The sequence below is a fragment of the Sodiomyces alcalophilus genome, assembly GCF_042370955.1.
Source record: "Sodiomyces alcalophilus JCM 7366 unplaced genomic scaffold ACRALscaffold_2, whole genome shotgun sequence".
Classification (NCBI taxonomy): Eukaryota; Fungi; Ascomycota; class Sordariomycetes; order Glomerellales; family Plectosphaerellaceae; genus Sodiomyces; species Sodiomyces alcalophilus.
Genome location: NW_027263533.1, coordinates 3,722,219 through 3,749,716, shown reverse-complemented (window position 1 = coordinate 3,749,716; position 27,498 = coordinate 3,722,219). Strand labels below are relative to the sequence as shown.

General features: G+C 54.7%; 9 protein-coding genes across 9 annotated transcripts; 3 read left to right on the top strand and 6 right to left on the bottom strand.

Moving 5' to 3' along the window:
- Positions 1-22: 22 nt before the first annotated feature.
- Positions 23-4,900, bottom strand: ACRALDRAFT_2040624 (uncharacterized protein; the record flags this gene model as incomplete). Its single annotated transcript, XM_071021070.1, has 3 exons — positions 23-3,277; positions 3,346-3,550; positions 3,648-4,900. The coding sequence occupies 3 exons, from the start codon at positions 4,898-4,900 to the stop codon at positions 23-25; spliced, it is 4,713 nt and encodes a 1,570-aa protein (XP_070877461.1).
- Positions 4,901-7,836: 2,936 nt separating this feature from the next.
- ACRALDRAFT_1075038 (uncharacterized protein) lies at positions 7,837-9,249 on the bottom strand. The gene is made up of 4 exons (XM_071018316.1): positions 9,070-9,249; positions 8,860-8,968; positions 8,660-8,757; positions 7,837-8,567 (listed from the first exon to the last, which is right to left on the bottom strand). The coding sequence occupies exons 1-4, from the start codon at positions 9,104-9,106 to the stop codon at positions 8,467-8,469; spliced, it is 345 nt and encodes a 114-aa protein (XP_070877460.1). The 5' UTR covers positions 9,107-9,249; the 3' UTR covers positions 7,837-8,466.
- A 376-nt stretch (positions 9,250-9,625) lies between these two features.
- ACRALDRAFT_1061623 (uncharacterized protein) lies at positions 9,626-10,613 on the top strand. The gene is made up of 2 exons (XM_071016458.1): positions 9,626-10,163; positions 10,276-10,613. The coding sequence occupies exons 1-2, from the start codon at positions 10,000-10,002 to the stop codon at positions 10,289-10,291; spliced, it is 180 nt and encodes a 59-aa protein (XP_070877459.1). The 5' UTR covers positions 9,626-9,999; the 3' UTR covers positions 10,292-10,613.
- Positions 10,582-13,261, bottom strand: ACRALDRAFT_1061622 (uncharacterized protein). The gene is made up of 4 exons (XM_071016457.1): positions 12,718-13,261; positions 12,366-12,614; positions 11,987-12,281; positions 10,582-11,899 (listed from the first exon to the last, which is right to left on the bottom strand). The coding sequence occupies exons 1-4, from the start codon at positions 12,962-12,964 to the stop codon at positions 10,987-10,989; spliced, it is 1,704 nt and encodes a 567-aa protein (XP_070877458.1). The 5' UTR covers positions 12,965-13,261; the 3' UTR covers positions 10,582-10,986.
- Positions 13,262-15,245: 1,984 nt separating this feature from the next.
- ACRALDRAFT_1092313 (uncharacterized protein) lies at positions 15,246-17,852 on the bottom strand. Its single transcript, XM_071019602.1, has 6 exons — positions 17,294-17,852; positions 17,153-17,239; positions 17,079-17,099; positions 16,880-17,012; positions 16,294-16,817; positions 15,246-16,221 (listed from the first exon to the last, which is right to left on the bottom strand). The coding sequence occupies exons 1-6, from the start codon at positions 17,487-17,489 to the stop codon at positions 15,581-15,583; spliced, it is 1,602 nt and encodes a 533-aa protein (XP_070877457.1). The 5' UTR covers positions 17,490-17,852; the 3' UTR covers positions 15,246-15,580.
- Positions 17,853-19,994: 2,142 nt separating this feature from the next.
- ACRALDRAFT_1061618 (uncharacterized protein) lies at positions 19,995-21,273 on the bottom strand. The gene is made up of 3 exons (XM_071016456.1): positions 21,099-21,273; positions 20,375-21,034; positions 19,995-20,250 (listed from the first exon to the last, which is right to left on the bottom strand). The coding sequence occupies exons 1-3, from the start codon at positions 21,160-21,162 to the stop codon at positions 20,060-20,062; spliced, it is 915 nt and encodes a 304-aa protein (XP_070877456.1). The 5' UTR covers positions 21,163-21,273; the 3' UTR covers positions 19,995-20,059.
- A 111-nt stretch (positions 21,274-21,384) lies between these two features.
- ACRALDRAFT_207593 (uncharacterized protein) lies at positions 21,385-21,713 on the top strand (the record flags this gene model as incomplete). The annotated part of the gene is made up of 3 exons (XM_071022278.1): positions 21,385-21,428; positions 21,464-21,563; positions 21,633-21,713. 3 exons carry the CDS (start codon positions 21,385-21,387, stop codon positions 21,711-21,713), a joined length of 225 nt encoding a protein of 74 aa, XP_070877455.1.
- Positions 21,700-22,917, top strand: ACRALDRAFT_1061616 (uncharacterized protein). The gene has a single exon (XM_071016455.1). It carries the CDS (start codon positions 21,777-21,779, stop codon positions 22,740-22,742), a length of 966 nt encoding a protein of 321 aa, XP_070877454.1. The 5' UTR covers positions 21,700-21,776; the 3' UTR covers positions 22,743-22,917.
- A 181-nt stretch (positions 22,918-23,098) lies between these two features.
- Positions 23,099-26,015, bottom strand: ACRALDRAFT_1080266 (uncharacterized protein). Its single transcript, XM_071018995.1, has 3 exons — positions 23,935-26,015; positions 23,571-23,823; positions 23,099-23,499 (listed from the first exon to the last, which is right to left on the bottom strand). The coding sequence occupies exons 1-3, from the start codon at positions 25,789-25,791 to the stop codon at positions 23,189-23,191; spliced, it is 2,421 nt and encodes an 806-aa protein (XP_070877453.1). The 5' UTR covers positions 25,792-26,015; the 3' UTR covers positions 23,099-23,188.
- Between the last annotated feature and the right edge of the window lie 1,483 nt (positions 26,016-27,498).

Here is a 27,498-nt window from a genome sequence, read left to right as displayed (position 1 = left end):
ATTATCCCCATCGTTCACTTTATCATTGCAGTTTGATGGCCTCAAACAGCGACAGGCTGAGCGCCGTGTCGTTCTCGCCAACAATCGGTGTCGGCTCGCTGAGCATCTCCCACCGCCGGAACACGTACGGAGTCAGCTTCTCCGAACCCTGGATGCTGATCGGCATTCTTGGCCGGGGAGGCACGTGTGTCGTCGCCATGCCGCTGGAGGGTAGGCGATGCGCCAGCATGAACTGCTCCATCCAACGTGGCGTGTAGCTGAAGAGATATCGGAGCCGCGCATCTGACGTCACGGGGTTCTGCAGGCTGCCACCGGTCAGCAGGGCCCGGACGCACTTTTGGCGGGCGTCTTCGGGCAGGTTGTCGACGAGGACCAGCGCCAAGTCGAGGATGGATTCGCGAAGGCCCCCTGTTTTCGCGTCTTCTTCGGGAGTCAGGTCGTCGAGTTCAAGCGTCAGGCCTGCGAGAACCACCACCATACGGGCCCGCACATCGCTAGCTGACACGCTCATGGGTGGTTTTGCCGCATTGGTGTTGGTGTTGGTGGCATTGGTGGCGTTGGTGGTAGTCGAATTAGTTGGCGCTGCCGACTCGTTCGTCGCCGTATGCAAGGTGATGAACTTGAGCAGCGCGGGAAGCCAATGGTAGAGGATCGCAGCCCGAAGTTCCTTGTTGTCGCCACCCGTGAACAGCATCTCCCACAGCTCTGTCAGCTTCTCTACCATGGGTAGATTGAGAAGCGACACCCTCAGTGCAGGCCGGCCGCGGATGATCGATTCCACCACGGACAAGAGGCTTTCCGAAAGGCGAACCGTCTCCGCCGACGGAGAATTGGGACCGGAGCTCGGAGTTGACGCGGGGTCCGATGCGGACGGTGTCTTGGATGAAGGAAACAGAGAAAAGAGGCGGGCCTGGGTTTGCCTTCGGAGATGCTCGGTAATTTCCTCACTGAGGTAAGGGAGAACACTCGTCCACATCATGTTCTTGGTGTCCACCGCCTGGTCCAGGGCTTTAGAGAGCATGTCAATACGGGACGGTGCGGCCTGATCTTCGCCATTTCCTCCTGTCACCTTGTTCGACGTCAGTCCGATGGATAGTTTGAGCTGACAGAACGGAAGCGAAAAGTCGTTTGCCATCTCCAACACCGTCTCGAAGCTCATGGGCACATCCGGGTCCTGGGCCCCGGTAAGGAGCTTGGTTGTAATGCTGGCTAGGAGGCTGCCGTGCGGCGCGTCCGCTATTCTGGCGCCCAGAATTTGCGCGGTACCGGGAGAGTCGCCCAAAACCAGTAGCCGTAGCAAGTCGAGAAGCCGATCCTGGACATCTGGGTCGGCGAGGAGGCGCCAATGTGCCTCTGCGTTTTGCTGGAGCAGTAGCGAATACTCGACCAGGGCATTCCTGACCAGCACAGTGACTTCTTTCGAGTGCTGTTGCGGCACAGCCCCCTGCTGAACATAGAAGCGGTATGCCTCGTCTGGTGTCATCGGGGACTTGGGAGATAGAGGCATCATGGCTAGCAGCAGCGACTCTTGCATATACGTCGACGTGCTGCCAGCTTGCCGCGAGGCACTGCTCACCAGCTTGTTCGCATCAGTCGAGGTGGTGGTGAAAATAATAGAGAACGACAAGCAGCCCAGGCTGATGAGGAATGGGTATATGTCTAAAAGTCCCGGTCGAGACTTCAAGGTACTAACATGGTGTACCCAGTCCGTCATGCGCACGTCGAAGTGGGAGGGGTCAAAGACACGGAGCCTGGCAAGTAATGTACTGTAGGCGCGCTGTTTGTCGACATCCTTTCCCCAACAGCCCTCGAGCCGGCTGACGACCGTGTGGAAAAGCCGATCCATGGTTGGTCGATCAACGCTCGTGCCACTTCCGAGGAGCTTCTCAATCTCGTCGTGCAGTTCGCTTTCCGAATCTTGCAGCCGGGCGGCCGTCGTATCGGACACGGGGGAGCAGGCATCGATCGCCATGCCACGATCACTTTGTTGAAGCTCCTGTCGTAGTAGAGTAGCGGTGCTTGACAATCCCGGAATCCTCGCCGTCAAGTTCACCAGCGCCATGAGAAGAACGCGCGGGGCCATGGCATGCTCGTCACTGGCCAAGGCGCGCATCCTTTCCAGGAGTTGGTCGCACAACCCTCTCGCCACGCCCACGACTTGAAAAATGGGAAGATGCAGGTTAACCGTGTCCGCACAGGAGGCCAGCAAGTCGGGGTCGGAAGCTCTCCCGGTGGTCGACTTTACAACTGCGGCCAGCATGACAAAATCCTGGGCAGCCTCGAGAACGGACCGAATAACATTGAATGAGGGCGGATTGATGTGAAAACCGACGTGCTCCGAGGCGATATCGGCTCCTGACATCTGGGCCAGCCTCGCCCCGACCTCGGCTTGCAACGCCCGGCTGCTGCTGCTGATTGCGCGACGGATTTTTCTTAGGGGCAGGGGTTTTCGCTGTGCCCAGGGGTCTTGCGGATCTAGGGGTATGCCCATTGCGCGTTGAATGTATTTTATGGCGGCATCGATATCGTCGGCTTCTCCATAGACGTCGTAGCCGGCGCGGCGCAGCAAGTCTGCGCGGGTTTGTCTCGATGGAGCGTTCAGTGCATGCAAGGGGAGATCCACCAGTAAGCGGGAGGCGCAGGGTGCGTCGGGCTCTGTATCGGATGCTTGCCTCAAGACCCCGCGAGTCATAATCCAGACAGCATACCGCTGGACGTTGAAGACGCCACTCCGGACCAACTCGCGAACGAGCTGGTAGAAGGCTTGTTTTGAGGACGGCATCTGAGGAGGCACCGTATCGAGAAACTCGAGGACGGCCGAGGTGACGTCCCAATCCAGGGCGGCCCAGACACGTAGTAAATTCGCAGCCACGTAGATTTTGGCCAAGCCCGGCCGGTGGAAAGATGTGGACCAGTCGAGAACTGTGCGCACTATCATGGCTTTGTCTTCGCCGACAGCCCAACAAGTGGCGGGAAGTTCTGGCGAGTAAACGGAGTGGTACGTCGCGTCCAGATGCTTGATCAGTATTTGTCTTTTCGCCGGTTGCGACTTGCTAGATGACGCCACCAGCCTCTCATTCCGCAAATTCAGCTGTCTGTAAGCATCTTGCGCTGCATCATTGTCGATAGGGAGAGATGCGAATAGGGCGTCCCGGCACTTGAGCCACGCAGGGGGGGACAAGAAGTTATGGGGATAAGATGAGATGAGGGTTATCACTAAGGATGAAAGCTTCGCGGACAACGAAGCGAGGATGTCGCGGTCGGGATCATTGTGTATCTGTGATGTGAACCGATTAGTTTGGATTGCCTTGTCAAAAGGCTGGGTGTAGACCGGACGCCACGTACGGTATGAAGGTGACTCAGGAGAGCGGTGGCTAGTCGACGGCCGTATTTCCGCAGGTGAAGCAGGTCTTTCCAGTGGATTTGGGTGATCAAGATCCACATGGGCAACCTAGCGTGGTTGCTATTCTCGAGACCGGAAACGAGCCAGTCCATGTAGTGATCCTGGTCCAGAAGGTGTTCTGCGTATAGATGGGTAGCGAGTCGGATGCTGCGGTTGTGACGAGAAGGCGTTAGCTGAGTTGAGGGATGGGTAAAACGGGAAAGGGGGAAAGGGTGGAGGGCCCGTTGGCACGCTCATCACTCACGCGTATTGAACCTTGGCTTTCCAGTCCAGGTCTCCAAATGCGGCGACGACACTGTCGACGAACTGTTCGACGAAGAAGGTCCAATCCCGGAGCCATTTCATCTCGCCGCCGGTGACGACGGTGCTATTGGCGCCTTTCCTCTTGACTGTCCTGAGATCATTGGCACCCACGCAGCGCACGAGCCAGACGGCACGTTCGGTCGGAACCTTCTTGTTCAAACAATGATCGAGCAGACCCTTCCCGCGAATGCCGTGGGGAATGGTGCGGCTGAGGCGGCGGAGGGATATGGCGGGGTTGGCGAGGTCGCGCATCCACATCTCCCTCTTGGTGTCTGTCAGAGTGACGCGAGGCGGGGGCTTGAAAGTAGACGGGGTGGTGACCTGTCCGTTATACTTGCGCTGGTTCATGACGTGGACGAAGATGCTCGACAGCAAGTTGAGCCCGTTCTTATTTTTCAACGCCGGGAAGATGGCGCTCTTGGCGGAGGTGGTCTCGGCCTGGGCAACGGGGGCCTTGTCGAAGTAGCCCTGTTTGATGACGGAATCGGAGAGCTGGTCCTCGGGGTGGTTTCCCATCCAGGGGAAAAAGTCGGCCGCCCTCCCTTCACGCAGGTCCTTGCTGGCCGAGACTCCACTTCCACTTCCATATCCTGTCTTGGTCGCGTCGGATTTCGGTCGGTGCAAGGGCGGATAGCGGGGGGCGGCGGAGGGTGTTTCCATTGTGTAGGGCTTCGGCCGGGCGTCCTTCTTCGGGGTCGGGACAGTCGGGGTCGGGGGCGCCTGGCGCGTCTGGCGCGTGGCGGGTAAGACAAACCTCGGACGACGTTTCGGCATGGGCATCGGGGGGTTATCGACATCGATAGGCTGGGACTTGGACGAAGCGGGGGAGTTCATGTCGGCGAGGCTCGAGGAGTCGTTCCGAACAGTCAGGGACCGCGAGGGCGTGAGGGCCTGGGGCGACTCGCTAACGGCAGGCTGGGACGAAGAAATGAGAAGCGCGTCGTTGGAGGAAAGCTCGAGCTTGAGACGAGAACCTCCCCTTCTGGGGGCGGTTCCGTAGCGATTCTGGGCGACGGCAACATCATTGGCGTCGATAGTCAAGTCGATCAAGTTATCCTTGTGGACGGGAGACTGGGGAAGATACTGGGCAGACAAGGCCCGCTGCTGGGTAGGCCGTTGGACCGTCAAGCCCGAGCTGCTCAAAGTTCGCTGGGGCGGTCGCGGCTGGACGCCCACCGGGGTCCGAGAGGTCATCGCTAAAAGGCGTTCGGTGGCGGCGACATTCTGTTGTTCTGTTTTTGCTAATGGCGTATCAAGGAGGGAGTTGGTGAATAGCAAAAAGCGTCTCTGGAGACAGCACGCGAAGCTGATAAACGCGGCTCTACTCGGACAAGAAAACAACAAGAAAAATTCAATATATAGATGCTCAAGTTCAAAGGGTGATCCTGGTGTCTTCGAGTGACGGATATGATGATTTCGTCTTGTCAGGGCTTGCGAGAACGGGGCCTAGGCTAGAGGTTTGTTGGTTTGTCCCCGGCTCGTTCCCGCCCTCGGGTAAATGTGGACAAAGTGAAAAGTGTAACCTTGGTTGAAGCCGCGATTCCGTTCGAGTTTGGTTTTAACGCCTTTTTTTAACACCCCATTTGCGGGGGGTTTGCTTTGGCAGATGGATGGCTTGTCGAGGGCGGCGATGTTGACGGTTTGTTTCGAGAATCGCTGTGCAAGGTTGGCGGGAAGGAGGTACCGACCAGGCAGATAAGGTTGTACCTTGATAAGCCAACCTCGTCCCAAACGGGCGACAGGCAGCAGGAGGAAGGGACAGGGGGGTTCAGATGACAAACAAAAAGTAAAGATCAAAAACAGTGAAACGGAAAGCAAAGCAAAATGACGAAATGTACAGGGTTCGAATGTGAAGCTGCAGATATACTCAAAGTACAGTGAATGAGGTAGTGTCGATAGCGTGGTCGTATGTACAGGCGCTGCGTGCACTCGCGAGTGTGATAGCAACAGTCAAGTCGAAGAGGAGGGTCAGGTCAAAAATGGCCCAAGGAGTCGACCGCCTAAAAACCCGAGGAGAGCGAGGTGCTGGGCGGGTTATCGGGGAAGACGAGGAGGCGAAAGGCCCAAGGGAGCAAGCGGCCAAGAGGCTATGCGGAGCGAGGTGGGGAACACTGGGAGGTGTACGAGGTAGACTAGTGGTGGGCGGTCAAAAGTACAATGTACTTTGTACACTAACGATGCAAAGGCCAAAGGTGTCACGATGGGTGTCACTGCAGTTGATTGGATCAGAGGTGAGGGAACGGATTGGCGGATATGGTCTGAACAGTCATCGTGCGCGGCGTGTACGTTGTACCTACGTTGTATGCACGAATATGTACGTTGTACGCTGTACACTACACTCTTGGAAAAATTGCTGGTCGCGGAAGGTACAACCCGCCCGGGCTTTGGCTGGGTTTTGACAGTACCTATCGGGCGACCAGGACAACCAGCCCCTTGATTAGTACGTGCGTACGTTCTCTTTGTTCTGTACGAATACAACGTATGCCGGCTATAGCGTACCATCGCCATTTCGCATTGAATCTGGGGTTGAGGAGTTTTTGGAGCCCGGCCCGGCATGGCGGGGGAGCCATATTCCCAATACCTTTACCAACTACCACCTATTAAGCTCGGATCCCCAAACTCGAAAAGACCAACTCGGAAAGACACGATGCCTATCTTGCGTGAATCTTAATGTCGTCATCATCATCATCATGGGCTGCCGGATCGTCGAATGATGGCCTCAGTTTAGACATGCAAGATTTTGTTGGCATCTCGTCCATCACGAGAAAATATGGCACACACTTGCGAGAATGTCACGAGACAGGGCCAAGTGCGGGGACAAGTGAGACCTGGTAGTCACGCATTCGCTGACATCACGTAACTTGCCCTAGAGGCTAGGGGTATACCCGCATAATTATGTACACTACATACCTAATTACTTGAGTAGATATCTCAGCTACTTCGCCAATCCAATCTAAATCGTCAATCTACATCACCAATCGACGCATAGAGGCAGCGCATTCTGTTACCCCGTTATACGAAGTAAGAACAAGATAGCCGCGGGCGTCTCCAGGGCGTGGGCGTAGGCGTGGAAGAGGAAGACGCAGATGAGTTACTACTACTGTTATTAGCTTCGATCAGACTGATGAGCTTAATCCGTCAATTGATCCGCGCGGTTGGAGTGGTTTATGATCGTACTCCCATGACGGGCCTACTCAGTACCTACCATAACGTACGTATATCTGAACTAAAGTCGGAACAACCAAGCGGTACAGTCAGAATAACTCGATTGCACGTTATGCCCTTTCCAATGTTCTATAATTCGTGTGTTGCTAGAAACCCTAAGAGCCCGTATCGCCTTTGCCCAGCCCGGCCGCCTATGCTATCGTCGCTAGAAGCCAGAGTAAACCTGTTGGTTCATCCTCATTTGGCTTGATGTCGCGATTATCGGGTTGCTGCATGTCTATGCTCCGTGCAGACTGTGTTTCTGCCTGAGATGGATGCTTATTGTCTGTTGGCGCCGCTTCTGTCAGCTCTACAACGTATGTCGCGATTCACCATGCCTTGGGGTTGGCGCACGTCTATGCTCTGCACAGAGTCTCCGTCTTCAAGTCAGCGATGCGTCGAGAGGCCTGCATTGATACCCGGGGCCCTGAACTTTGAACCCTGCCAGCGTCCAATGCCTCGACCGGCGCCGCATGCTTCGGCGCACCCGTTTCGTTTCGTACGGGCAACCTACTGTACCTTCAGTCGCCCAACGTACCCGTATGTATATTCGTCCATGGCACGACATGCAGAGCAAAGTCTCATCCTGCGAGCTCCCCGGTCTCGTCGGCCTTTTCTCTTTCCCCCCAACTTACATCCCATCCTCTGCCCAAGGATTTCGTGACAATCATTGCTAGGTCTTGGTCCAGTTTGCGGTAATGCGCTTCACCTTGGTCCTTATCTCACCAACCCGAGCCGGTTGCCTCTGCATATTGCTCCGACTACTACGCCACCAAACACCTTTGACTCGGCAGGTCAAGATGGATGATTTCGCCGGAAGCGCTCCGGTTCGCCAAGATTGCCTGCCCAAGTCGTGCGATGCTCACAAGAGGGTGGGAAGGCCCACCTACTTGTGTCACACGGATGAACAGATACGGAAGAACAGGGCGGGGGGATCCAAAGTCACAATTTCGCCTCTTTCGCTCCAATGCATCATCCTCATTATAACTACCCTTCGTCTTATCCCAGAACTTCTGTCAAGCTTCCATTATCCCATGTTGTTTCCCCTTGCTTCTGCCGGCCTGATTCTCAAGAGCTAACGACGGCGTGATTTCGAACATTACCCACAATACCACGGCGTGATGTTGCACGAGATTATAGGCGTGCCCCAGGCTCACACTTAAGTGGAACAGTTCGACTGCGTTAGTAACTGTGGATGTGTCCTTCTGCGCTTCGGACGGTCCCTCTAGTCCGCTGCCAGATCTCCAGCAGGTTCACCAATCTCGTCCTCCGACAAGACAGTACCATACCATAGCACCAAGACCCCTAGGTGACCTCAATGGCTTGATAGTTACGGTAATGGTATCCAATAAGTAATGTTGTACAGTAGCCCGGCACATAGTAGGAGGACAAAACTGTCCAGATAAGACCACCTCTCTTCTGTATTTCGCTTCCCGCTGGAACATGACTGGCCGCATCGACCGCTCACGTACTCTGCATCTCGAATCTGTCTGCCAGCGCAAGGCTGCCGCTTCGCAATTCACGAGCCTAACCCCATCCATACCGCTACCCAAATATTACGAGGGAGGAACAGGCGCGGCGGGCCCAGTGCCAGTGGCGCCGAGGTTGGCCTTGGGTGGGAAGAACAGAGGGACGTAGGTGACGAGGAGCGCAATGACTGTCACAAAAGTAGGTTAGCATCGGCGGAGAACGGATTGGGGATATTCACCCAAAGCGAGAAGGATGTTGCGGATGATGGTCCCGACATACAAGACATGAAGACATTGAAGTAACCGGGTGTACTGGACGTCCTTTTCTGCTCCTCGCTCTCGCCTAGCCATGTCTGAAGGCTGTAGACAACCGATGCCCTGCTCAAAGATTCCACATCAGCTTCTTACTTTGTGTCGCGAGTCGTGATTCACTATGTTGACGTTGGGGTCCAAAAGAATAGATAGTCGGGAGAGGCGCACCATCCAATGAATCGGTTGCGAGTAAGCATGACGGCCATGGGAAGGGTGCTAGAGAGGGTCGATGAGACCTCGGCTTCCTCCTTCGGCTTCGGCTCCGCATACGGAATGACTATAGCGGCGCGAAATGTCAGTTAGGGGCAAGCGGTCCTAGCGATGCGCTGCGAGGTTCAACATAGGGGCATGGAAACAGCGGAACGGGAGAAGACATACTCAGATCCGGCCGGCGCATGTCCCTCTTGTTCGCCATCCTGAAAGCTGTGTCTGGGAATCGGTTGGACCTTGGTGTTGGCGACAGACGGACGGGCAAACAGGAGTGACTTGATTCGAGCTGAGATTCGAGCAATCCGCTATTCGTACGCCAGCTGGATTGAGGGACGGGAGTGCGAGGTTGCGCGAAAGTGGATCACGTACATACAGACGTATTCGTATGTACTCCGGTGAGGCGTGAATCTGTGGCTGAAGTCTATATGTGGCTGTGCAGCATACAACTGTAGTTGTATGTCTCCGTACCTACTGTACCTATGTCAGGGGTCCCCCTTTGTTTCAGGTCCTCAAGGCAGCTGTTTCCAGGCTGGACAAGGTACGGTACAGTGGGCTTGACCAAGTAACGTCAGCTCAAGGTACCCACTAACATATGTACAACGCGAGACAATGAGACAATACCACCCTTGATCGCATCTTTTGGGCGGGTCCCCTTGGGTGTCTTAGCGAACACACGATCCCCTCGCTAGCCGCCTGCCAACGTCGACCTCGTCCCTCTTCCCATTCTTCCTCGTCTTTCACCTTTCTCGGCAGCTCGATGTTCCCTTCTTACAAATGACTGGATCATTTTAATTACATGGATACGACCATATTTTAAACCTTCACTTCGAGAGTCCTTCGCTTCTTTTGTGCCAGCTGGTCTGCGTCGAATCACCGAATATTCTACCGTCTCGTCACATACATCCCTACATATTCCCAATAGTCGTCTCGTGCCGATATTACGCCCTCTCGTCGTCGCGATCCAAGCCCCTCCGACCTACCACCAAGAAACCATCCCATCTCCAGCATCGAACAGACATATCGTGACCCAAGAGGGAAGCCAGGGCCAACATCCGACACCAAGCTCGACTACCGATTCCCCGCCACAGAAGCGAAAGAATGCGCGTCTCCATCACATCTGTCTTCGCCACCCTTACTCTCGCCCTGGGTATGACCTCGCTGGTGTCCGCAGGTGTGGTCATCACCCCCGTCACCCCGGATCAGGTTGTTGAGAAGACGGGCGGAGACTGCTACTTTGGCGTCGTCACTCCTCGAGGCTGCGCGTGAGTTCGCTCTCTTGGCCTTCCTGTTCGCATACATTCTATCGCCTACCTCCTTTCTCCTTCGTTCAACCTGTCACCACAGCGCGTTAGTTTCTGTACTGATTTGTTTTAGCCCTCTGCGAAGCTAGTAAATCACGATGACCCTCGGACTTGTGGTCTCCATCAGACGAAGTACCGGGGCGGATACGGGATCGATGCCCGACTTTTGACATTGAGATAGACACATATATCATTCGCATATACAGATTTATATAGTACATCTCTGGCTGGTAGCTCGTCTGTCTGATAGCTCGTCTGGCTGGTAGCTCGTCTGTCTGATAGGTATCTGACGGATAGTTGACGGTCGACTCGGTCGAGTCCGCTTGACGGTCATTCGGGCTTTGGCCGCTCACCGACAATGACATACACTTCAAGTTCACCACGCCTTGTAAATACAAAGCAAGTTCGTCTTACAATATCTTGCCTCGTCCCAGTGAAAGGTATTCCTGCGCACCTAGCTAGCTATGCTTTTTTGTAGCTGCAGTAGGAGCGTACATCAAGGGAGTGTGAAATGTCTAGGTATATACAACACATTAAAGATGGACTGCCCGTATGTGCTGGGCACGTTGTCGACTGACCGCTGAGACCTGGGCCCAGTCTATATCGCCCTCGAACCATATGATATGTCTTCCAACTGGTGGGATTACCACTCTTCCATCCAGAACCAAATACGCCGATAGTGAAAAGAAACCGATGGACCTGACCGGACAAAACACCTAAATCTTCTGCCGCAACCATGGGCGGGACAGATCTAGGGGGTTGCTCCAGTGCCCGCTGATGGGGCCTAGAAGAACATCATAGCCTGATATGCTACCATCAAGCCTGCAACGACCGCCCAGAGACTTCGCATAGGTGTCAGATGGCCAGCCGCACTGTCGTCATCACCGCCGCCGCCGCCGCCGCCGCCGTCGTTGCCATTACCGGATCCGGGGTTTCCTCCACCACCTCCACCGAGCCCATCACCGCCCGAGCCCGAGCCACCCGGGCCATCTGAGCCACCGCCACCCCCGTTTCCACCCCCATTTCCATCCCCGTCTCCGTCGCCGTCTCCATCGCCGCCTCCATCCCCTCCTCCGCTCCCGCCATTACCGCCGCCACTACCACCGCCGCCACTACCACCTCCACTACCACCTCCACTACCACCGCCACCTCCTCCTGAGCTTCCCGATCCGCTGCCGCCGTTTCCACCCGACCCCGAGCCATTGCTGCTGCTGCTGCTGCATTGACCGGTAAATTCCGCCGTTGCATTGGCGCCAGGTGGGATCATCCGCACATTAGAGCCGCAGTTGACGTACGGAGCAAAGTGGAGCGCCGGCGTCTCCATGTCGAAAACGGTGTACACGGACCGGAGGAACGAATCGCCCAGGAGGTAGCTCTGGCTCTGCTCGGCGTCGGCGCCCAGGATGCACGTGTCGTCGCCCACCGCCCAGATGAATTCCTCCAGAGGCACCTTGATGGTGTAGCCGGCAAAGGTGAAGTCCACGGTGCCCTTCTGGCCGCACGGCACCACGTACAAGTTGACGGTCGAGTCGAGCTCGCCACCCAGGTCTGCGGCAAGGGCTTCTACTAGCGGGCCGGGCAGGTAGCTCAGGGTCGCACCGGTATCGAAGAAGACGGGGAAGCTCGAACCGTCGTACGACTCGGTGCCGCCGCCGCCGGATTTCGTGAGACCCATCGATTCGAGCTGGACCCAATATCTGCGGAGGGACGAAAGAGGGAGTCAGATGTCGCCATGACGATTACCGGGCAAAAAGAAAAGTACGCCTTTTGAACAACAAACTTACCGCCAAAGTCGCTCGCCGTGTTGAGGGCCCAATACAGGCATGGTATGCAGCTTCCCGCTGAATTTCTTGGTATCGACGCCCCCGAAGGAAATGACGCCGGTGCCGGTAGGCTCGTCCTTGGTACCCAGGGCCACGCCAAAGGCGTGGGTTTCGATGATATCTTGGGCGACCATCTCGTCCAAGACGCTCGGGTAGGCCATGTTTGTGCCGTTTCCGAAACTGAGGCCCATGATTCCGGTACTCAGTTGGGCGCTATCGGTGGCGTATCCGAAGATGACATCCGAAATCGTGATATCTATGCAACCAGCCGGTCAGTCTCCGAATGTTTATATCCTCCTCCTCTTCCTCTTCCCATTTCGGCGGAATTGAAGCCGCTTACCGGTGCCGGGCACCGCGAGTTTGTCGGCGACGTATTGGAGAGCCACTTGTCCCTTGCCGTAGGAAATGGTACTCCTCGTCTGTGACACGCGGGCGGTACTCGAATCGGCAGGTCGGTAGTGGCCATGTTCGTTGCAGATCCGCTCCTGCGACGGGCTGCCGGCGTTTTCGCAGTTGGGGTTCACCCACAGCTCGGAAGATCCAGTGTCGAGGGCGACCTTTAAGTCTTGAGCTGGGGTTCCAAGCGCCACTGTGCAGTGCAACAACAACCAAGTCAGCTCCACCTCGCTCTGCGTGAGTGATACCCCGGGAGGGGTCGGGTCGCAAAAGAACATGGGGAAACGGGAGCGTACGTTCGATCAGGTAACTCGTGGAAGTTACATTGAGGATCCGGGCGGTGGTGTCGTCGTCGTCATTCTGCCTTTTCCTCCTCAACCTGTCTATAGAATTGACTCGAATGTCTTGATACAAGGGAAACGTCACAGGCGCGTGCTTAGGGTCGGAGGCTGTTGTGCTGCTGCTGTCTTTTGGGAGACACAGAACAGAAGAAGCACAAGCTGTGAGCGAGGTAAGATACAGGGCCGCTCGTAGGGCAGCCATTGCTGCGGAATGTGTAACGGAGCTTGGATGCAGCTATCCTCGGCCCCGGGTCGGATTGATGCAAATAAGGAGCAAAGAACGAAGAAGAAAGAAAGAAAAAAAGAAATCAATAATAATAGAAGAGAGAGTGACCGGCAGACCCAAGACCAGGAGAAAAATGGCCAGGGAAGAGCCCGAAGAAAAAGAAGGTCAAAAAGAATGAGTGAAATGGGGAAGACGCACAAGTTCCACCCCAGGAGAGTCCGTTGGAAGAGTCGGTCGTAGGTCTAAAAACCAACGAACACGACCGATTACTACTAGACTACGGAGTGCATACCGGTGAAAGGTGAAAGCGTGGAGAGCAGAGTGGGAATTAACCAAGAACGACGCGCACCCACCCCCCTGCATGTCTTTCCTTCCCAAGACTAGCCCCGATGCAAGGCCCAAGTTGGCATGCGCGTCGTTTGGGCCAAGACCCCAGCTAGCAGCTTGGTTTCCGTGTTGTGGAGGGGCGGAGCATCTTTGGGTGGAGAGATGGAGAAGATGAAAGAGGATGGGGATGAGGTGATTCACAATGTCTTCATCGACTCGGATCGGGTCCAACGTGAGATAGTACGTTGTATGTACGGACAAATACTGTCCTCACAGGCCATGAGATTGTATTTTTTCGCTAGTGCTACCTACTGGCTATGGGGATGAGTGGCTTCCAGTTAGGGTCCCTTCGCCCAGTATGGATGCTTATACTGGATCCGCGGTGGAGAGAAACTAGAACCACAAATACCGGGGCTGTAATTCATCGTCTTTGGAATGAGGATAATTGGCAATCACGGAGTACGTTGTATGTACTTCGTACAACGAACATCCGCGGTGGCCATAGCCGTTCGTCTTTTGACACGGACTTGTCTAGATAGTCTCTGCTCTGAGGATCCCAAAGATCACCTTCCGCATAAGAGATTCCGTCTTGTCCAAAAGAAAGGGTGTAGCCCAAAACTGGGAGTTCATCCAATGCGATGTATCAGAAACCGAAATGGGCATTCTGGGCCGAGCGATTCCAAGGCTGGGCCACGTAACCCGCGGGGCATTGGCGAATAGTAATCCGAGATTGGACAGCGCCGTCTTTCTACTTGGGGATTTCCCCTATTTTATTTTATTTTATTTATAATTATTTTTACTTTTCTTTTCATATTTCTTCATACCGTCTACCGTCTTTTCACTCATACCGAGTAGAGCCGCCTCGAGATCTCCCAAGCTTAGGAAAGGAAAACAGCACCCGCTGTCTAGGCCCCAAAAAAGAATCGAGCCTCGTCATTGCATTTGCCTTTTCGGGTCATTTTTTGGTTGGTGAGCAATTGAGCAACCGGGACCACATGTCTCTCTCAAAGCCTCGCAAGCGCGACCGTTTTGTCTCGCATGTCATCGTGCTCGTGCCTCTCACGCCGCTCCGGATGTCGTCCGTGTCACAAACTCGGGCTTGGGCCTCTTTGGCGCCGACCGGTGCGTCGTCCGCCACGGCGACTCTTGCGCCGTCGAACTCTCCATGGAAGGGAGGGCGTTGGCTACCTTAGTCAGCGCACCACATGTTTGCACAACGTAGCACATAAGGCATCCGCGGCTTCGGGTCGTCTTTTAGTCTCTGGTGAACGGCATTCTTGGTGAATGGTGGCGGTTTAAACTCCATTCCATTGGCGATTCTGACGAGCCGACTTTGCTTCATGGTCTAACATAGCGCCACCCACCATTAGTATGATCTCACGTGAAGGTCCTTTTTTCGTTTGCTTCTCGTTTCGATTTGAGTATTGGGTCTGTTCTGTTGCAGAGAGAAACCTCCATTGGCATCTCGTGTCAGCGCAGAGGCAGTGCTGCGCGAAAACAAGGCAAGAAGAGTTCGGCTCTCAAGTATTCGTATATTTTGCACCTTATCTAATCAGGGGTTGTACCTTTGCGTCACTGGATGAAGCCACATCTTTCTGTGGCTTAAAACGTCCACCTTCAAGCCCGCTTCTCTATCGTTGCCGGTATACCAAAGAATCCTTTCCTATTCAACACATACACGAGCCTTCGAATGCATACACCCTCGATGACATGTGCTGGGCTAACGGGAACCACCCCTTTCTAACAATCTCAACCACCATGGACGCATAATGGGCTCGGCCATTTTACTAGGTGCTCATCAGCCACCCCCTGAAACACGGGCGCAGAACCTCAGACCGGCCCGTCCACGGCCAGCCCGGAGCAGTCAAGTGCCAAACAGTCCACTGCCACAGGACTTTCCCAATCAATGCCATCACAGCCATCTCACGCAGGATATTGGGACATAGAATCTTGCTGGGATGCGCCTTTTCATTCCGCCGTCCATAGTTCTAAACTGCATATTCCAGCCCATAAAGGGAAACATACACAAAACCCCTCTCTTTGTCCGAGAGTATACAGACATACCAGCAGGTAAACTACCGACCGACAAAAGAAAGAAACCCCCTAGGTAAACAATTAGAAGATATAACAATGATTTGCTGCGAAGTCTTTGCAACCTAGCACAGCAATCCCCCTGTAATCACGTAACATCAGACCACAGGAAGGGGGATGCCGAACGACGATCCGCCCAGGGCCATCATTCCCCCTTAAGACTCCCTCGACGGCTTATGACAGCTCAGCAACGCAGGCCTGGATCTGGTCCTGGCAGTTTTGGAGTGTGAACCCCTCAGCCTGGCCAAAGTTGACGGCATCGTTGCATAGGTTGCTCTGGACGTCGCAAGCGCGCCGTGCCGCCGACTGTTGGTCCGTGAAGGTATCGCCATTGACTGCAAAAGGCCGGTCCCCGTTGCCTGATTCGGTAATCTGGGGGGCGGCGATGCCAGCGATGGCGTTGGCGGCAGAGGCACCGCCGGAGCCGCCACCTCCGCCGTTGTTGCCATCGTTGTTCTGGTTGCCGCCGTCGTTGTTACCATCATTCTGGTTATCACCGTCGTTGTTACCGTCATTGTTCTGGTTGTTATTGTTGCCACCGAAGCCGCCACCGAAGCCGCCGCCTTGGTTGTTGTTGTTGCCGCCATTGAAGTTGGGGAAGCCACCAAAGCCGCCGCCGAAGCCACCGCCTTGGTTGCCATCGTTGTTACCATCGCCATTGTCGTTATTGCCATCATTGTTGTTATTGTCGTTGTTGTTGTTGTCGTCGCCGTTGTTGTTGTTGTTGTTGTTGTCACCGCCGTTGTTGTTGTTGTTGTCACCACCGTTGTTGTCACCGCCGTTGTTATTACCTTGGCTAACAGTGAACTTGTTGCCTGTATCGTTGGGTTAGTATCTAGACAAGACGGCAGATGGGGAGGAACGCATAAAAAGTCAAGTAAACTCACAGTCATCCTGGGCACCACGTTGAGCAACAGGCATAATAACAGGCTGGTGGTTGGCAGCCGCGAACATGGTGCAGACTCGGTAGTTTCCGGGAGGAAGACCACCGGTCACGGTAGCAGACAGCAGGCCGTTGCCGTTGCCCTCGTCATTAATACCTTTGAAGAAGACAAAGGTGGACGCATCCAGAGGCTGGTTGGGGGTGAGAGAGTCGCCGAGGTCCTGGACGGTGACGTGGGTGTGTCCAATGATGCGGCCTGCGCCATCGAGGTCCTGGGGAGCGGAGTAGTACGTGCTCTGCGCGTCAGTGAAGGCGCCGGGAGCAAAGTTGGCGACCTGGACCTGGATATCAAAGTCGACGTTGGCCTCGATGTTGTCGTTGTGAGATGGATTGACCAGGATGCTGGAGACCATTTGGTTCTGGGCGGGAATGCGGCCCATAGGAATACCGTTGCAGGAGCCACCGGTCTTCTGCTCACCGTTGGTGAGATCTTGGCCCTGACAGAAGTTGATGAAGTTGTTGGCATCTCTGTTCAGAAAAGATGGGTTAGCCAGGACGCTCCGGTCCGCGAAGTTGACGGGATTTCTTACGTGGCGGAGTTGATGGCACCGTCGCCGGGATTACCCGGCTGGTTGGAGCCTTGTTGGATCAGTTCAGGAGCGAGACAAGAATTGCCTCCGCCGTTGTTGTTGTTGTTGTCGTTGTTGCCACCATCGTTGTTGTCTGAGCACACGGTTAGCTAGAGTACACAGGAAGCAGGTAATTGACCAAGGAACGCGGGAGCCGTACTGTTATTGCCATCATTGTTGTCTATGCGTGGTTAGCAGTTGGTGCGATTAGGAGAGAGTCTGGATCCGACTTACTGTCTCCGTTGTTTCCGTCATTGTTTCCATCGTTGTTTCCATCATTGTTGTTATTATTGTCGTTGTTATCGTTGTTGTTGTCGTTGTCTGGTCGTTGTGTTAGCAGAGTATTCGGATCAACGCGAACAAGTCAAGTCGTACTGCCACCGAAGCCGCCCCCGAAGCGGCGACCGCCACCGCCGTTGAAACCACCGCCGAAGCCGCCTCGCCCGAAACCACCGCCAAACTGCCGACGGGCGATGGTGCGAGAATAAGGAGAAGAGTGTCGGTTGATGATGGCAGCTTCCGCAACGGCCGACAGGCCGGCCAGGGCTACTACGAGGTTGGTGATCTGCATTTTTGGCGTCGAAGAGAGAGGAGAAGCAGAGGGCTGGATGTCGGACAACTGAACCGGAACCCACGTCGTCTTGCAGAAAGTTTCCGGAAAGTCGATTGGTTTTCTTTTCGAGCCACTAGGTGCCTCCTTCGAAAGGGCAAGAGACAGAGAAAGTCGCAGAAAAATATATGGTGCCAGACCAGGTAGAGAATCGAAAAATATTCAGTAGAGAAACGAAGGTCACAGACGTTCAGGATATGCAGTCCCTGGGAATAGAAAGAAATGAATGGCGGACGTGAAAAAGACACTCCCAGCGTGGATGGAATGGAAAAGGAAGGAAAAAAAGCGAAAAGATGGGTGAAGAGAATGGAATGGTAGGAGAAAGGAGAGATCAGATGGAGTTGAAAGGGGGGGAGTTGAGTTGAAAAATAGTCTGAATTCCGGGCCCCTGTCGGAGTCAGAACCGTAGCTACGAGGAGCGCGTCACTTTGAGACGAGCCAAGGAGGTGTCGATCTCCACGAGGTTGAAACGTAGTGCAAGGATCCCTTGGGCGAAGATGGATGGATGGATGGACTGAGAAGGGTTGGGAAAGGCGTAGCGGGTGAAATGGACTCTGGTTTGTCGGCAGGAGGGTTACGAGACAAGTAGGGGTGGGAATTTCGGTAGCATTATCTGAAGAAAGCCGGGATGTGAGGCGTAAAGACGTGGATAGGGGTTTCGTGGGTGGTCATCGCTCGTAGGTGCATGGTACTCTGGGGAGAGGAGCAGGGGTTCGGAAGTTATTCAAGCCACCCCAGAAACCCAAGACCTCTTGGCTCGAGTTGTCATGGCTGTCATGACGAGTGGAGGCGGAGATGTGTTTAAGCAGCATGTCAAAAGAGCGACGTCCTTTTGAGGCCATTGTTTCCCTCCGATGTGCGGTGTAGTAGCCTGGGTGAGGATAGCAGATTACTGGGTTGTGAGAGACCCTTGGTGAGAATGAAATCAATTGGTTAGGTACTGTAGATGGCATCAAGAGCCAAAATATGAGAAGGATGCCGGTACGTCCCAAAAACATTGAAATGGGAAGAGGAAAGAGGAAGAACTCAGGGCAAGGTGTAAGTGCTATGCACCTGGGAGTATTATCTGAAGTCGTGATGCGGCTTCCCGTGTCGCAGAGATGGGGTCAGTAGACCCACAAGGGAGATCGTTGGCCAATAATGTACGTGTTTCCCGGTGACGCCAAGGTCTACGGCGTTTCGAGCCAGTCATCTCAGGCGGTACTGAAGCAAAGGCCCCTTCAGCCGAGTATCAACTGCACTGCACTGTTGCAGGGTACCGCTGGGGCTTGCAGTCCGAGCGCTAGGACTCTGAACGTACGTACTTTGACATAGAAGGCTAACAACCAAAATTAGGTAGAGAGGCAGCCGAGGAAAGACAGGCAGAGCAACACTCTTCGTCCTCGTGCATCTTGACAATTTTCATCTCATGTCAAAAGTTCCGTTGGTCTGGACAATTAGTGTTCACCTCACGTCAACTTATCGCGTCCAGTTCAAGTGCCGAGTCAAACCAAAGCCCAGCCGCGCGGCTGAGGTCCCCCGAAGATAGGTTCATTGGATAGGAGAATACCCGAGAGATGTCCAATAAGAACGGCAGATGCATAAGGCACCTTACATAAGGCGCCTGAATGATGCGAAAGCCGCAGGTGTGTACAACGTACATACTGTAACCGCTGGGTGCTAATCTCCCAAATCCCACCCCTCTCGCTGGAAATTAGAAATCGTTTCGAAGAATCGAGTAAAACATCGTTCTGGAACATGGGATGAAAGGTCGTGGAGGAAACCATAAGAACCGTCCCTCTCCTGCACGTCCTCCATTCGAACACTGGTACAATGGTACGTTGTAGACATGTACGTTGTATTCTCCTGAGAGCATCCCCCTGAATCCAGACTTGGGGAAAATGCCCCGGCTTGGCAACGTGCTATTCTTGGCGTCCCGATCGTATTAGTAAGACGTGGAAAGGCATCCATTCTGTAACGGGACCACGTCGTTTACGCAGGGTCAAATCGCGATGAAACGGCCTGGCTCGCATCTCCTGTTTCTTCTTCGTCCCAACCTGAACTGCTCTCCAATTAGCTTCATGATAAAGCCGACGAACCACCATCGATGTCGGCCGAGAAACCGGCTTTCTTCCTCTTGGCAAACGGCAATCCCAGCATAAGCGTGGAGTACCTTCCTACTGCGTGATATTCTCCCGCCGTGGAGAAAAAACTGAAACCCGCCGAAGAGATTTGCGATTCCTTCGTTGCCCTATCCCAGGGAATTTGCGTGATTGTTGTCACAGAGAGGCGAACCTCCAGCCGCCACTGGGATGTGGGCACGCCGGCATCTCAAAACTTGGACAGGCACGGTACGGACAGGTGGAGTGGATGGGCGTCCTGTTCGCATGTCCGTGTCTAATGGAATCCTAGCCAAGTTTTCAAAGAAACATTACTATCATAAGTCACTACTACAGCAACATGCACTTCAGAAACAACTTGGCCTGTCCAGTAAGCATACATACATGTCAAATTCCACTCTAGAGCCTCACGTCGTTGGAGGCTTAGTCTAGTTATAGCTCCTCCCAAAGATCTTCCTCCCTCTCGGCTCCTTGCTCCTGGAACCGCCTCGCAATGAGATCTAGCCAGGCAGCCATCCGGTACCCGGCACGGGCAATCTGCAACTCAACAACGGGGGCCGCCTTATCATAGTACTCTCCGCTGAGTTCCTGTCCCTCGATGGCAAGAGGGCCTTCTGGCAACACTACGAAACGCAGGACGATCAGCTGTTGTCAACGTCACACGGCAGAAGGGGGGAGGATAAGTATTCCATCAAGCTCAGCAGCATCAGAAAAGACAGAAAGAACGAAGAAAGAAAAAATACTCACCGTGCGAACAGACATAGGCGTTGCCTTCCCGAGCCCATGCCAGCGCCGTCGCAGTCGCATCATCAATGTCAACATCCTTCAACCAACCCTCCTTCTCCTCGACAAACTTGCCCTCCCGGATCTGGACGGCAAGCTCTTCCGCCCACCACTTCGCATTGTCATACGGCTTCCGGCGATTCCGCCCAATCAGCCGCTCGGCAATGGCGCTATCCCAGACATAATGGAGGTTGAATCGGCGGCCCTGCCACAGCACGTAGATGCCGTTCCCGCCACGGGCCACGTTCTCATCGTGCAACGGCTGGTGGATGTCGCCGACAAAGTGGACAACGAAGCGGGCGGCCTGGTTGCGCTCCCAAGCCGGCAGCTCCGGGTCGAGGAGCCGGGCCGTATAGTTCGCTAGGGCCGTGACGACGCAGCCCTCGGGCTTGCAGTCGCGGGCGAGTTCGACGCCGCAGTACGTAGGGGGCTCGTCCTTGGCGTCGATGAAGTGGAAGACGCTCGTGAACCGGCCCCAGCGCGTGTAGCGGATGGTGTCGGCCCACGTGGCCACTTTGCCGAGGTAATCGCTCGTTTCGTCGCGCAGGAGATTCTGAAAGAACGCTTCGGTCGAGTTGGAGACGAGGTGACTGGCTAGGTAAGCTGTCGTGACGTGACCGAGACCTGATGGTACGCGTTTGTGAGCAGTGTTTTCGACGGATCGGCGTAGCGGCTGCGGATCACTCACTTCCCCATGCTAAAGCTCCGTAGGCCGATGCGCCGAGTACCGTTAATATCGAGAGGAACCTCATGACGGATGAATATGTGAATATGTATAGATCCGTGAGAGAATACTAATTGGAAAATCCGATTCGTTCGTCTACCGGTCGATCTCGTTCTCACTCCGCCAACTCTGACCAACGAAGCAACAAAACAAGACAAGATCTATACTCACAACCTGGCTCAAGAGGAATATATGTGGTCGGCGCCGGGACACCTAGCCTTGAACATGATCGACTTCGCTTCACTGACGTATGACCTTTGACACCCTCACAGCCTATCATCACGCGGCCATATGGTCGCCTAGAGTGGGCTGGGTGAGCCGCAGGGGAGTTGGCACGGGAACCCAGGGGGGACCCTTCATTGGGCTGTCTTGCCCCTGACGCCCGTCACTGGGTCACTGGGCGGTTCAGGGGTTCAGTTTTGCGACTGGGTTCTGGTCTCGTTTTATCGGTTGAGCGAGAAATCGCGATAAGGATAGGATGCTTAGTAATCAACATAGTACATCATCCCACATCCCACATCCCACGCAAAGGAATCCAGCATCTCCACATACATGGAGAAGAAGAGTTCAGACTCATAGACAGCTTTGCTCTACTGTCAACTTGCCTCGAGAACAGAGACTACCGATAGGTAAGTAGGAAAAATGAATTACGAAACGTGTGTGGCCAACGATGGCTGCACTCTCGCCTTCCAAACCTCACGACCCCTCTCCGGGTCCCACGGTCCGGACACCCCGCCTATCGTCCTCCTCATGCACGGCTTCAGCGGCTCAAGCGAGTACTTTACTCGCAACTTTGGCCCCCTGAGCGAGCGTCTCTGGGTCATAGCTCCAGACATGCGCGGCCACGGCCGGTCCTCCCGCACGCCGGGAGGCTACCACGTCGCCCGCCTGGCCGCCGATCTGCGTGACCTCCTCGCCCACATTCGCCGCCACACCTCGGTCCCGATCGTCCCCGTCGGCTGTTCCATCGGCGCCGCCGTCCTGTGGACCTACGTAGAGCTCTTCACTGCCTCCGACTTTGCCGGTTTCGTTTTCGTCGACCAGGGCCCGCTGCAAGACCGTTCCGTCTTTGGCGGGGGCTGGGACGCCTCGCGCGCTCATACCGGGTGCTACGACGAGGCCTCCCTGCGCGCCGCCCAGGACCTTTGGGTGTCCGACCCGCCTGCAGCCTACGCCGACCTCGTCGCAGGATGTCTCGGCTACCGGCAGAAAGTCCCCTCCTCTGCCGCTGCTGCAGAGGGCGGTCCGCTGCCCCCGTCCCCCGAGCAGGCAGCCGAGGATGAGGCCTTCTTCACTCGCACCAGCGCCCAGTGTGACCCCGTCTGGCTCGCCCGTCTCATGGCCGATCATACGAGATATGACCACCGCGAGGCCATCGACATGATTGACGTGCCGACGCTCGTCATGGCTGGTCGCCGATCCGGGTGCTTTCCACTCGAGGGGATGTTGGAGACCGCACGTCGCTTAAATGCGGTGCGACCCGGCCTGGCCAAGGGGGAGGTCTTCGAGTCTGGACATTGGCTCTTCTACGAGGAACCGGACAAGTTTAATGCTACGACTGCTGCCTTTGTCGAGGGGTGTTCTGCGCGGGCGGCTGGGTCGACATGACACGGCTGGATGGTTCCGAAGAATTGTGCCTCAAATGTCCCCCTCACTGCCTATAATCTCTTGACTCCTAGATAGTGTCATGCAATGAGATGGCCCGTTTTGCAAGAACATCCGGGACTGGGAGGAGTTGTATCGTGGACCATGAGAGGCCTCTGGAATTTGCACCGCATCCAGCAGGGCCTTGCGTGTCAAGTAAGCCACCGCTAGAGGATTTGGGGACAACTGCACCCCACCGCTTTTACCGTCCGGGGTTTGTTGAAATTGATACACTAATAGACGGCCGGTTCGGTCCGCACGCAAAAAAGCCTACGATCAGGCCATGAAACGTGTTATCACCACACAAGAAAAGAGCAAGTCTGTCAATGATACCTGCACCAACACAGACTCTGATGTTCATATATTGCATCGACCTTGTGCCGACACGAAGTTGCGTGGCCCTATTTTGCTTAGTATTCCCAGGAAGGTGGTGACGCAGACCTTAATACGGGTTCGGGTTCCGCTTCTGCGTACTCCACGGGCACCGCGGCCACTACGGGTTGCTCTCCTGCGTACTCCACGGCCATTTCACTGCCCTTCTTCAACTTCTTCGACTTCTTCTTCGACTTTACTTTTGGCGGAGATGAAAATGGTGATTCGACAGAGCCCTCCGGACCTGCTGAGCTAAGGGCTGATGGATCGGCACGTGCTCCGTTCAAGGTCGTAGACCGGGACGGGGAAGTTCCGTTCGACATGAAGCCGTTTGCGCGTTCTGTCAATTCTTGGCGATACAGGTTAGTGAGAAAGGAATACCTAATGGGGGAATGACATGGAAATGGAGAATCAGCCTACCAGCCAGCGCCATTCCTGTGCGCCGTTTATTCAGCCGGCTCAAGCTGCGCAACGCTGTGTGGAGAACGTTCCGTTTCTCGCTATACCGGACTCGCGCCGCCCTGGCCTCCTTGCTTTCCGCCGCCAAGTCGCCGATATCTTCGTCACTCAGGTTCAGGACCACGCAGGGACTGAAAAGGTCTGGCAGCTTCTGCACGAGACATTGTTCAATGGCAAGAACGCTCACGTCGTCAATGAACTTCTTCAGCGCCACCTGTAGTCCATTGCGTCAGCAGAATATACGGGAATGGGCCATGGATCCCCCTTCCCACATGTAAACGAATCTGCAAATGATGTGGTTGTCCACATGATATGGAGTACTTACTGTGTAGTATGCTTGCATGTAATCCACTGCCAGCGAGCACCCAAATCGGTCCAAATCTGCTTCTGCGTCCTCTACGAGAGAGTCTAGGAAGTCGGCAATATCCGTACCACCTAGGTCGAACTGATAGACAGGCTGGTTCCTCTCGATGTCGTCTAAGCGCAAAAACTGTTCAAGCTTCGCCTTCTGGACACGCCTTCGGCGGGCAAGCTGTGCTTTTTGGACGGTGTCCGTGAGGTAGTGATTGTAGGTGATGGGATGGATGGAACAGTGAGGATTGAGGAGCTCAGCCACCTTTTTGTCCAGATCCGTCTTGAACGACTCGATCCTTTCATCGACAAAGCGCAAAATCACGCCCACGCCCGCCGACTCTTTCGCGGTCACATAGACGAGGATATCCCGCACTATATCGTGGACAGAATCAAGCACCTCTCTTGTCAAGTCGGTGGTGAGGTCTTCCCAGGGGCGGCTCTGCTCGCGGAAAAGCTCGCCGATGATGTGTGGGTTGAATGTGCCCGGAAGTTCCCGCCCTCTGCTTTTGTCCATAAGAGTTTTCACTTCTTCAAGGTACGCGGAGCGGGAAATTGTTTCCTGCCGACGGTGTCCGGCAACACCGATGGTTAAGTCGTCGTCCTGGATAAATCGGCTGTGTCCATGCTTGCGCATTTGGTCGGCAAACTTGGTCAGCTGGTTTTGCACTACGGCGCGCAGACGCTTCCGGTAACCTTCCTCGGTTTTGGCGCTCCCGAAAAACGCGCCTTCGTAAGCGCCATTGATTGTTGCTTTCATCAGGTTCGAGAAATCCTGCGCAATTCTGGAAAGATAGCGGCGCTGGTCGGAGAGGGTATCCCGTGCGGAGCCAAGCCTCTCCAGCTTCGCCTCGCAATCGGCGATGCCTTCGTGGACGTCCATGAGCAGCCCCGGCAGTTGGCGTAGAATTTGATCCTTTAGTACGTTGCTGAGGCGGACCTTGAGGGACTTGGCGCCACAATGCCCTGGGTCCAGTGACGTCCAGATGCCCTGCGAGAAGAAGCTCTCCTCCACGCGATTTCGTTCTTGCAGCGGTGTTTCCTTCTCACGGAAATTTCTGTTCCTGAGGACGTGCCAGCCCAGCTGCAGCTCAACGTCTTTGTTCTGAGCAAGTCTGAGGTAGGAGAGTTCGCTTTCCGATCCGACCTCGAGAGTGTCGGGCTTTGTGATTAGGCCGATGGTGCGGATTCGATCAGGGTCCCATTTTTGGGCCAACTCGGTGACATTTTGGAGCGCAAAGTCGCTCTTTGCGGAGATGACGGCCAGGATGATGCTTCGCGGTCTTTTCATGTAACCCCCAACCATCTTCTCGACCGTCTCGGCATCGGCTATGGACTGCTCCTTATTCCCCGCCCGGAACAAGCCTGGCAGGTCGACCAGGGTGAGGTGTGGTTGCGTCGGGCCAGAGAGTTCAATCCGGAGTGTATCGTTGCTGAAAGCTTTGCCACCAGTGAGGCCCATCTTCTCTTTGGCAGATTCTATGACCGGGCCCAGGTCTGTCTTGTCCAAATCGACCAGAGGGGGAAAGTGGCGAAGATTCTCTTTCTCTTCGCGGGATCTCTCGGGACTGGGGATTATGGATACCTGGCCTGTCTTGACGGGATCTCGCCGCAGAACCAGCTCGGTGGGAAATCTCGTACACAGGTTATCCTTGGCTGGGAAGGACATGCCCGAAATGGCTTCGAGCACCGAGCTCTTGCCGGCCGACTGGTCGCCACAGACAATGATCTCCGGAAGGTCGACATATCTGCTGATGCCCTGGGACCGTAGACCATCGATGATGTCGAGAAGATCGCGGTGCTCCTCAGATTGGAGATCCACGGTGGCCATTGAGTCAAGTTTGATGGATGTACGAGACAAAGGTTGGGATGACCAGGGGTGAAGATGCTCGAACAATTCTGGATTGCGGTTCGGAGTATGATAACTTTGAATCAAACGCTTCAGTGTAGGGGCCCACCCCGTGTTTTTACCGGCTCGTGTCTAGAGTCACTACCAACCAGCCGTTGGGTAATTCAGCTGCGCCCGCCGTGATATTTGAATAGAGAGAGAATGTGTGTGTGTGTGTGACGCAAGAGGGAGGAGAATACGGGTGAGTCAACAATCATACGTACCGCAAACGAGGTTCGTTTTGAAAGCTCGAGAATATGCCAACGGCTGGAGAACCAAACAAACCGTCCGGGCCCACAATATCAGGCCCAGGTGCCGAGTTTGTGCATGGAGCTGATATTGTTGGTCCTTGGGTCTTGGTCCCGGTGCGGCAATCCCGCAGGTTATTGGGCCTCCAGGCACATAAACGCAGCCTCATCGTCTGCCGGTTGAGATGACGGGTCCGGATCCTTCCACGTCAAGGCAACTATGCATCTTAGTGTAGGCACGAGTGGTCGTTTGCAGTTCTGCACAAGAGCGCTGAGAGATAACATAACCTCATATGATCGTTTCACAGCATATGCAGGCTGCTGCAAGACATCCCGCGGGGTTGTTCCCATGGTCGAACGAGACTCGCGGCCCATGTTCCCCAATCAGAACTGCAGGAGTGGAGCGATAATCAGATAATTTGGGGAGAACATCATGGGAGTGCCTGGTTACTCAATTGGGGAGAAGATGCGTCAGGCCTGAACGACTACTGCGTCCAGGAGCCCGACCATGTGTGTTGGAGGACCAACCAGGACATCGACGTCCCGCCCCCTATACCTAGTACGCTGAGACCGTAATCTAGGTATATGATCAACTTTGACCTCTTCGGCGTTGGTCATACTAGGGGAGGCAAGTTTGAAGCCGCCTGGTATTGGCCAAGGTCTTTGATACAGCACCTGGGGCAACAATACTGCAAGACGCCATGGATGCAATGAAGTTTTCCATCGGGATGCCTTTGGCGGCAAGATGGAGCGCCCAATCCGAGGCATGAGCGGCAATCCTCAAGTTACCACCGGAGTGGAGTAGAGTGCAGATAGTCGATATGACGTGCAATGCCCATTTGATGCAGTGCCCGTGAGCCTTTCAGATTCTCAAGCTCTTGTCGATCATCTCGAGAGCACGGCCATTCATTCACTTGGCTGAGCTTCGAGGCAGATGTACGAAAGAGACGGACGCTTGAGAAGACGCCTGACTAGGCATCCGGGCCTGAGAATGGTAAATCACAGCCCAATTTGTCTCACCAATCGTAGACATGTTGTGCAGTTGGTTGGCCTCATGCCGATTGTGACTTTGCTGCATGACTTCGATTTGGTAAAGAGAATGGGAAGGGAGGAAGCTGGAGGAGGAAGCTGGAAAGGAAGCTGCTGAGCAATGGTATACGGTACGGTACGTACAGTACATTTGACGTCCGCTTACATAAGGTAGGTAGGCGAGAGGGGCAAGCCAATCACAAACGGCCTCGATACGATTGGTCAACATCGAGATTGAGTCGCCGAACCCGGAGGTCTGCATTGTTCGGGTGACACAACGTCATATGGCTTAACCATCGCAACCAGCGTCTACGAGTACGCACGAGGCTTATCACCGAGAGACATCTAGTTCAGCCTCGCTGCTTTGCGAGTT